This window comes from Fukomys damarensis, unplaced genomic scaffold, assembly GCF_012274545.1.
Source record: "Fukomys damarensis isolate Sample0158 unplaced genomic scaffold, DMR_v1.0_HiC HiC_scaffold_39, whole genome shotgun sequence".
Classification (NCBI taxonomy): Eukaryota; Metazoa; Chordata; class Mammalia; order Rodentia; family Bathyergidae; genus Fukomys; species Fukomys damarensis.
Window position 1 is genome coordinate 82,728,637 of NW_022900951.1, and position 10,580 is coordinate 82,739,216.

General features: G+C 33.4%; 1 protein-coding gene across 1 annotated transcript in view; it reads right to left on the minus strand.

Annotated features, from left to right (window-relative positions):
* LOC104855253 overlaps nt 1-6,484 on the minus strand; it is a 50,178-nt gene extending 43,694 nt beyond the window's left edge. Inside the window, exon 1 of the mRNA XM_010614068.1 lies at nt 6,457-6,484. Within this exon, the coding sequence (XP_010612370.1) occupies nt 6,457-6,484 (28 nt within the window). The remainder of the gene's footprint in view (nt 1-6,456) is intronic.
* Nucleotides 6,485-10,580: the final 4,096 nt, after the last annotated feature.

Genomic DNA, 10,580 nt, shown 5'->3' on the forward strand with positions numbered 1-10,580 from the left:
AAAAAAAAAAAAAAAAAGAAATACTAAATTAATTCTAGTGTATTATAGAAACTCCAAATCTGCTTTTATAGCACTTTCCTTCTTTCCTATTTTTGTGATATTCTTATTCATGCAGTTAGATCTGAGTTCTGAAGATTAGACTTCTGTTCTTTCAATTTTACAATGTTGTGAGAGCGATATGCCTTCAGTAGAAACTGTGCTTCAAATTTTGAATTTCTATTTTTTTTCTGGGCTGCAATATGCAGTCTTATCCTCTCTTTAAGGCTGGGAAGCATCAGTGAGCTATCAGATCATGATGGGAAACAATCTATACCCAGTATACTGTGTTGCTAAGCTATGATGTTCAGTAGCTTGGTATACTGAATGAATTTTTTACTTAATAAATGATATTTTCAACTTTATATTACATTTATTGAGATTCTATTGTAAGGCAAGGAACATCTGTGTTACATTTATATGTACTGTATTATGCAACAAATAACACATTATTGTATGTATCATATTATATGGTTGTATGTGCTTTCCAGAAACCTAGAGATGCAAGAAAACCTAGTGCATACTTGCAAATTTGGCTGTATTAATCTTATTTATCTTTTGTAGTTCTCTTCGTATATTTCTATGGATTGATGTTACCATTTAGCATCATTCCATTACTTCAATAAACCTGCTTTCCATCTGCTACATTTGTGGTGTTACTACCAAACATATTGAATTTCTCTATATCCTAGGCCCAATACAAATGTATGTGTGCATACACTTGCTCTTTAGATCAGTTAATTGAAGAAAAGAAAATAAATGTGCTAGCATACTGTCTTTTGTAACTACCTGCATAATTGCATTTGTTTGTGCTTTTTGTTGATTTTTGTGGAAGTGCTGTGTAGGGGCAGAAGCACTCACCCTGATGAACTTCAATTACTGTTTCTTATAAACTTGGCATAGTTGATAATAATTCTCTCGGTTTGTATAACCTGTGAATATCTTTATTTTCCTTTCATTATTAAAAAAATAATTTTGCCAGATATAAAATTCTTAGTTGTCTTTTCTTTTTTTTTACTGTTTTGAATATGTGATTTCCTTCTGGACTACATTGTTTCTAATAAGAAATTACTTATTAATCTTATTGTGTTTTTTATACATGCTGTCTTTTTTTTTTCTTGGTACTTTCAATATTTTCTCTTTTCCTTTGTCTTTCTGTCTATGACTACGACAAACCCGGGTATGGATTTCTTTGTTTTTTGATACATAAATTATTGTTTTTCATTGAAATTGGAGGGCTTTTCAGACATTTTTGTTAAAATGTTTCTCTGTTTCTTCCACTTTCTCCTCTTCTTTCTCTTCTTCTTTATTTTATTTTTTTTTTTCTTTACTGGGGATTGAATAAAGACCTTGTGCTTGTAAGGAAGGCAGCAGAACCACTAAGCTAAATCCCTGCCCTCTCCTCTTCTTCTTCTGATGCTCCTCTTGAAGGATTGCTAGTGTTCTTGTGTCTCCCATTCTTCCAAGCTCTTCATTCCTTTTCCTTGCCATTCTTCTGAGTACTTACTATTTATTACTCTCTTTCCACCAGCTTGGCCCCACCCTTCTCCCTCCAGGCACCAAAGCCATGAGCAGACCGGTGAAGACTAGAAGCCTGGAGGTACTTCCAGCAATATCCCAGGGTGCCCCCCAACTCTGGCCTTATGGCTGTGCCTGTACCTGGATCCATGCTGGAGAGGCAAATGGGGTCTTAAAGGCCATTGTCCTGAGCTCCAGAAGATAGAACAGAGGTGAAGAAGAGTAAGAGGGCCTTAGTCCTTCTAAGTGCCCATATTGAAGAGTAAGTTACTATATTGAACAGTTTCTTACAATAAACATATTTTGGGCTAGTCCTCAATATTTATTTATCACACATGGTTAAAGGTGATAGATTACAATAAGCAATATCAAAATGTCTACCCAGGAAATAAACAAAGGACTGTACCTACAACAATAATACAAATGAAAAGACGTTTAAGCAAGACACAAACCCAGTCTTTCAGCTTGCCAAAGGCAAGTTCTGGGGTAAGCGAGGTGGAAAAGCCTTATAATCAACCACCTGGACACCCTGAACTGATAGCACAGGAAGTAACAAAACAGATGGATGAGGCCCTAAAAAATTAAAACAGAAATAATTTACCAGATATCTACAGAATTGGTGAGCAGAATCAAAGTCATTATTAGAGTCTCTAAAAGAGAAACAGATAAAAAAGATGAATTCAGAACCAAGATGGAAGCCATGAATGCTCAGCATAGAAAAGAAAGGGAAACTATGAACACCCAACATAGGAATGAAATGGAATCCATGAAACAGATTTAAACTGATATCCAGGAGATTAAAACTCTATTGAAAGTGTACACATCAGACTGAGCCAATCTGAAAACAGTATCAGATACAGAAGACAGAATGGTGGTCAGTGACCATGAAAAGAGAGATCTCCTAAAAATAGTAATGGACCATGAGAAATCAATCCAACAGTTCCTAAATGATGCAAAGAAAAATAATATAAGACTAGTAGGATTTCATAAAAAAGCAGGATAAAGTACAAGTGACATAAAACAATGTTCACAGAATTAATGATAGAAAACTTTGCAAAGAGAGCAAAAGAATTTGACATAAAAGTGAGGCACATAGGACTCTAGTTAGTCATGATAAAAAAAAAATCTACACTTAGATATATAATAATCAAGATACCAGAAACCCAAAAGAAGAACAAAATACTATAAGCAATTAGACAAAAGAAACAAATCACATGCAAAGTAAAGCCCATGAGAATCACAGCAGACTTTTCAACACAAACGCTCAAGTCAATGAGGGCCTGAAGTGAGGTATTTCAAGCCTTAAAAGAAAACAACCTGAAACATAGAATGAGGTATTCCACAAAACTATCTTTCAAAATTGATGGGGAAATAAGACACTTCCATGACAAACAACACCTGAGAAACTTCATGAATACCAAACCAGCACTCCAAATAATTTCTCAAACTATCCAATAAAAAAAAAATGAATGGCATAACTGCATGAGGCCCAAAAGAGCAAATTCAAACTATTTAATCAGGCAAGGTGAGAAATTAAAGGGAGAATGGGAAAAATAAAAATAAAGTGTTTGTAAATGGGGAGGGGAGGAGGGGGTGAAGGGAGGGCAGGGACAAGGGGAAAAAATGAGAACCAAGCCCTATCATGCAAAGGTACAGGATCCCAATAATGAATATAACTGTATTGTATACCTAGAATGTACCAATGAACTCAATAAAAAAGAGCCAACAATGGGAAAATAATATGACAATAATAAATCAATACATATCAGTTATAACGATCAATGCCAATGGCCTCAATTCACCAATTGAAAGAAACAGACTGGCTGAATGGATTAAGAAGCAACAGCCAGCAATATGCTGCATACAGGAAGCACACTAATCCAAAAAGAAACTTATAGACTGAAATTAAATTGATGGAAAACAGTTCTCCAGGCAACAGGAATCTGGAGAAAAGTAGGAGTAGCTATATTATTTGCAGAGTAAGTAAATTTCAAACCGAAAATTATTAAGAGAGACAAAGAAGGTCACTACATCCTTGTAAAGGGAACAATCCAAGAGGAAGAGATGACAATTATAAATATATATGCACAAATACTAATGCCCCCAACTATGCAAAACAAATATTAAGGGACATGAAAAACCAAATAAGCACTAATACAATTGTACTGGGGGACCTCAGTATACCACTGTCACCAACAGACATAATCTAGACAACAAATCAGCAACCAAATATTAGAACTCAACCTAGCTTTTGAACAAATAGACTTAATCAACATCTACAAAGTGTTCTACCCCACAAAATCATAACATATGTTCTTTTCAGCTGCACATGGGTTATTCTCCAAAATAGTCCATATATTAGTTTATAGAATATGTTTAAGTAAATGCAAAGGAATTGAAATTGTCCTGTGTATATTATCAGACCATTGTTCTATAAAACTGGAAATAAATAGCATAATAAACCACAAGACATTCACAAACACATGGAAATTGAATAACACTCTTGAACATCCAATGGGTCACAGAGAAAGTTAAAGAAGAAATTAGGCAGGTTTTACAATTTAATGATAATGCCAGTACAATATTCAGGAATCTATGGGAAACAATGAAAGCAGTTCTGCATGGAAAATTCATAGTAGTGAATGCCCATACTAGGAAAACAGAGTGAGCTCAAATAAGCAAAAAAAGCATGGTACTGACAAAGAAACAGACCTGAGGATCAGTGGAATAGATTTGAAGATTCAGAAATAACTCCAGAAGTTTTCAGCTACCTCACCTTTGACAAAGGTGCCAACCATACTCACTGGAGGAAAGATAGACTCATTAATAAATAAAGTGTTTATAAATGGGGAGGGGAGGAAGGGGTGAAAGAAGGGCATGGACAAGGGGAAAAAATGAGAACAAAGACCTGTCATGTAAAGTACAAGATCCCAATGATGAATGTAACTGTACTGTATACCTAAAATGTACCAATAAACTCAATGAGTAAAACAAATAAATAAAATAAATAAATAAATAGTGTTGGAAAAACTGAATTTCAACCTGCCAAAGATTAAAACTAGACCCCTATCTTTCTCCATGCACTAAATTAAAATCAAAGTGGATTAAAGATATAAATATTAAAACAGAAACCCTAAACTTTCTGGAAGGTAAGTAAAGATACTGGCATAAGAAAAGACTTTATGAACAAATCCTCAGTAGCATGGGAACTAGCAGAAAGAACCAGCAGCTGGGATCTCATCTTATTAAAAAGCTCCTGCACTGCAAAAGAATTCACCATCAGAGCTAAGAGACAACCTACAACGTGGGAAAAATTTTTCATCAGCTATTCCTCACACATAGGTGCTCTATCCAGAATATATAAAGAACTCAAAAAAATCAGACCCATCCAAATATAAAGATCCAATTCAAAAATGGTCAACTGAAATGAACAGACATTTCTCAGACAAACAAGTAAAAGCAGCAAGTAAACATATGAAAAAATTTTCAACATCACTGGTCATTCAAGAGATGCAGATGAAAAATCACTGAGATTCCACCTCACCCAAGAAATAATGGCTTTTATCATGGAATCAACCAATAACAAACACTGGTGGCATTATGGGAGGAAAGGAACCCTTCTCCATTGTTGGTAGGAGTGAAGACTGGTGCAGCTACAGTGGAAATCAATATGGAGATTCATCAAAGAACTAGGATTAGAAGTCTCATTTAACCCAGCTATTCCTCTGCTGTGTATCTTCCAAAAAAGCTCATACCACAGTGATATATGCTCACTCATGTATATAGTGGCATGGTTTGTAATAGCTAAAACTTGGAAACAGGCCAACTGCCCATCAACTGCAAACTGGATAAATGATGTGGTGTATGTGTGTGTGTGAAATGGGTTTTTTTTATAAAATGGAGTACTACTCAGCCATAAGGAATAAGCAACTGGAGACATTTATAGCTAGGTGGATGCATATTGAGGACATACTCTTAAGTGAAATTAATAAGACACACGTATAAATACTGAATAGTTTCTCTGGTGTGAAAAACTAAAGGTGTAAATAAGGATCAAAAATTATAATTGATATTGTGAAACAGAAAGAAAAGTTCTACAGGAGTAAGGGAAGTGGGAGGGGTAGGTGAAAGGTAACAAAGGAAATGAAAAAATATGAGAAAAGAAAAATGTGGAAACAAAGTCTTTGTAAATAGGGAAGGGTGAAGAGGGAGAAGGAAGAGCAGGGGTATGGGGAAAATATAAGAACCAAGAAATCATGTAAAGGTACATTTTCAAATACTTTTCTTTCCTACCTTAACTCTATTACTGAACCTATCTCATCAATTTCTCATTTTGGTTTCTATATCTTTCCACTCCACAGTCTCCATAAAGTTCTGTTTAATGACATCTGTCACTTTACTAAATTGGTGTATTTGGTGACACACTATCATAATAACCTCCTTTAATTCTTGAAAAATATTTTTTAAATTTCTTGAACATGCTTATAGTAGCTTTTCTGAAGACCTTCTCTGTCATGTACAACATTTCCCCCTCTAGGAAAGTTTGCATTACTTCTCTAATGTATTATTTTATTACATGTTTTTTACTTTTCCTGAGCTCTTTTTCATATCTCAGAAATTTTTGCCAGGTGTTGTAATGTACACCAGTAAACCCAACATTCATGAGATTGCGTTCAAGGACAGCCTGGGCTCCATAGCGAGTTCAAGGCCACTTTTTAAAAGAATTTTTTGGGTGAAGATTTCAACATTTAAAGGGTCTCATTGTAACAACTTTAGATAATGATTCTACTCCTTTTCATGTTGCTTGTTTTTGTTATACACTTGCTCGTTTGTTTAAAAACATTATTAAAACAGTTGTATAAAATCTCTTTTCTCATCAGTTACATGCTCTGCTTTACTTACACGCTTCATAGTGCACAGTCTGGATCATGATGAATCTCCTTGACCAACACTACTTAGTTTAAATTTATTCCTAGGTATTTTATTATTTTTGATAATGTTCTAAATAGAAATGTTTTCTTACTTTCCTATGCAGACAAATACTTCTTGGTACAAATGAATGCAACTGATCTGGGTATATTAATTTTGTACATTTTAACTTTACTAAAGTCACATTTTAGTTCTAAGAGCTTTTTGAATTCTGCAGAATTTTCTATACGTAGGATGATGTCATATGCAGAGGGAATTTCTTTTCCTCCTTTTCAATTTATTCACGCTTTTCTTTTTTCTTTCTATCTTTTTTCTGATTGCTTCTGCTATCACAGAGAAGTCCACACTGAGTTTTACAAAAAGTTTTTCATATATTTCTCCCACTGATTATATTAGCCATGTTTTCATAAAGTCTTTATTATACTGAGAAATATCCTTCTACCCACTTTGCTGAGACTTTTCTCATGAAAAACATTGGCTTTTGTCAAATGCTTTTTATTACTGTTGTTCATGTAGTTTATCACACCGATTGCATATCCAACATTACATAACTAGGATAAACCTCATTTTGTCACAATGTACAGTATAATCATTTGGATGAGCCATTAAGTTTGGTTTTGCTAGTATTTTATTGAGAATTTTTACATCTATATTCACCAGTGATTTTGGCTTGCATTTTTCTTGGCTTTCATCTTCCTTGTGGAATCTTTGTCTGGCTTTGATATCAGGCTTCAAAGCATGAGTTTTGAAGTAGTTTTTCTATTTATTTGAAGTATTTAAGAATTTGTATTAATACTTCTTTGAATGTTTGTTAGAATTTGGCTACGAAGCCATGTGTTCCTGAAATTTTTTTTTGTTTGAGGCATTTTTTTTTAATTACTAGGTTAATTCTTTACTTGTTGTTATTCTGTTCCTGGCTTTCTATTTCTTTCTGATCCCGTTTGTCTATGTTGTATGTTTCCAGAAATTTATCCAGTTTCTTTAGGCCAATGGTAGTGAACCTATGGCATGTGTGCTACAGGGGACACACAGAGCCCTCTCTTTGGGCACATGAGCCAAGTCACCCAAGCAGCCCAGCTGCTGTTGGGTAACAGTTGTTTTTTTCTAAATTATAACCTCAGTGTTCAGTTTTAATTGCAGTGTTGGCACTTTACAATAAATGAGTTTTGGATTGCAATTTGGGGACTCAGTCTCTAAAAGGTTCGCCATCCCTGCTCTAGGCTATCGAATTTGTTGGTATATAATTGCCTATAATCCTTTAATTCTGAGGCATCCATTGTAATGTTTCTTCTTTCATTTCTAACTTTAAGTCTTCTCTTTTTCACTTGGTCAAGCTAATCAGTTGTTGACTTGTTTTTTTCAAAAAAAAAACTTTTAGTTTCATTAAATTTTCTATTTTTTCTTATTTGATTTGTATTGCTCTGTTTTTTATTATTTTCTTTCTTCTGATGACAGAGGTAAAGCTTGAGTGTGTACGTAAGAATTTTTTTCTTTTTTAATGTTGGCATGTGGCACTATAAAATTCCTGCTCAGTACTGCTTTTGACACATTTTATGAGTTTTAGTGAGTTGTGATTTCATTTCTGTACTTCTAAAAATATTTTAAATATTCCTTTTTTACATCCTTCTTTAAAACAGTATTTGTTTCAAAATGTGTTATTCAGCCTCCATGTTTGTGAAAATGCCCATTTTCTTGCTGCTCTTAGTTTCTAGTGTCATATCATAGTGATGGAGAAATACATTTGATACGATATTTGTTTTTTAATGAACTTGTGATCTGTTTCATTGAGTGTTCTGTGTGTGCTTATTAAGAATTTTTTGGCTATTGGGCAGAAACCTAATATGACCAATTATGCTGTGGGCTTCACTTTTTTATTAATTTATTTCATTTTTTATTTTAATCAACACATAATAACAATACACATTTATTGTGTAGAGTGAGATGTTTCAATACACATATTTGATGTGTATGGATCTAATAAAGGATACAATCATTTCTTTCATAACATAATAAATAAAAATAATTAATATCAGCAGCACCCACTACCAGAATAACCCCACTGAGATCAGGTAATCCGTACAGAAGGTTTTATTTTAAGGAAAACCCATTTAGAAACTTTAAATAGTGATGTGATGAAATAAAATCTGTACTTTAAGGGAGTGGCTATCAAAGTTGTGTGCAGGCAAAGCAAGAAGTACAAAAAATGATTCACTGAGGTTCAGGAACAAAGTTATACTTCCAATAATATTTATTTGTATGTAGCATTTTGACTTGTTTCAAAATTTAGGCTGTAATCACATATAAATTCAGTGTAAAAATCAAAACTAGCTATCTCCTGGCTAGGGAAGGAATTAACAGAAAAAGAACACAAAGGATCATTCTGGAGTAATGGCAACTTGTTTATCCTCAAAAATGTTTGGGTTGTACATAATACATATATGTGTATGTCACAACTCAAAAATATCTTCTAATTTACATTTTATATGTATTTTGCATCAAAAATTGCAAATATTAAACTCCAATATTAAACTGACACATATGCTGAAGTTCTTATAAAGTTCAATGATATGCATAATTTAATTTGAATTTACTCTGAAAATAAAATGGATTAGTGGACAAGTTAGATGTATAAATAAATAGACAAGTTAAAATACAAGTGAAATAAAATAGTGGTTGTATATCATGTGCATTGTAAAACTTTGAGAATACACTTTCCAAATTTTCACTAATATTAGCAAATATTTGTGTTTATAATGTTCAAAAATATACATATATAATGAAAAAAGATCTGCTTTATTACATTTAGAGGTCTCATAGCTCTCTCACAATAGATATTGTATGTAGACAAAGAAATGAGAGAGGAGAAAGAATAACTGGTAACTCAGTGACTTAAGTGTCCTCTTATCAAGGGTTATTATATCACTGAGCCATCAGTTTTCTTCTCCTCTGATTTCTCAACTATACCTCTAATCTACCACACAGACGTACAACTCATGGTAAATGGGAAATATCCTGATTTTTACATAATACCACATTTTTTTAATTGAGTTTATTGGTACATTTTAGGTATACAGTACAGTTACATTCATTATTGAGATCTTGTACCTTTACATGACAGGTCTTGGTTCTCATTTTTCCCCTTGTCCCTGCCCTCCCTTATACCACATTATAATGAAGTACGGCTCATAATTGTTTTTTCATGAATTGTGCTTCTGGAGTTTTATCAAAAATGTCATTGCCAGCTGGGGATTTAGCTCAGCGGTTCAGTGGCCTGCCTTGCAAGTACAAGGACCCAAGTTCAATCCCCGGTACAAAAAAACAAAAAAAATGTCATTGCCAATAAATAGGACACACATGTGTAAATACCCAATAGTTTCTCTGGTGTGAAAAACTAAAAGGGTAAATAAGGATCAAAACGTGTAATTGATATTGTGAAATAGGAAGAAATTGTCTAAAGGAGTTGGGGAAGTGGGAGAGGTAGGAGAAAGGAAAGAAGGGAAAGGAAAAAAATGTTAGAAAAGGAAAATCATGGAAATAAAGTGTTTGTAAATAGAGAAGGGTGAAGGGGGTGTAGGGAGGGCAAAGGAATGGGGAAAAAATAAGAACTAAGATACATCGTGTAAAGTTAAAAGATCCTAATGATGAATGTAACTGTATTGTATACCTAAAAGTTACCAATAAACTTAATGGAAAAAAAAATCATGGCCAAATCCAAGATCATCTAGATATTTCCCCATGGTGTATTTTAATAGTTTGGCATTTTACATTTAGGAGTTACTTTTTGTCAAGGTATACATTCTGTATCTAGATTCATTATTTTGCATTTTGATGTTACATTCTTCCATCTCCATTTGTTGAAAGAGACCATCTTTTTTCTATTCAATTGCCTTTACTTCTTGTCAAAATTTCATTGACTATATTTATGTAGTTCTATTTCTGTACTCTACATTCTGTTCTATTGATCTATTTTCCCACCAATATTGTACTATTGGTTAATATAGCTTTATAGTAAGTCTTGAAGCAAGGTAATGTCAATACACTAAATACAGTTTTTACCTTCAATACTGTGCTGATGAATGGATCTTTTACATATATAT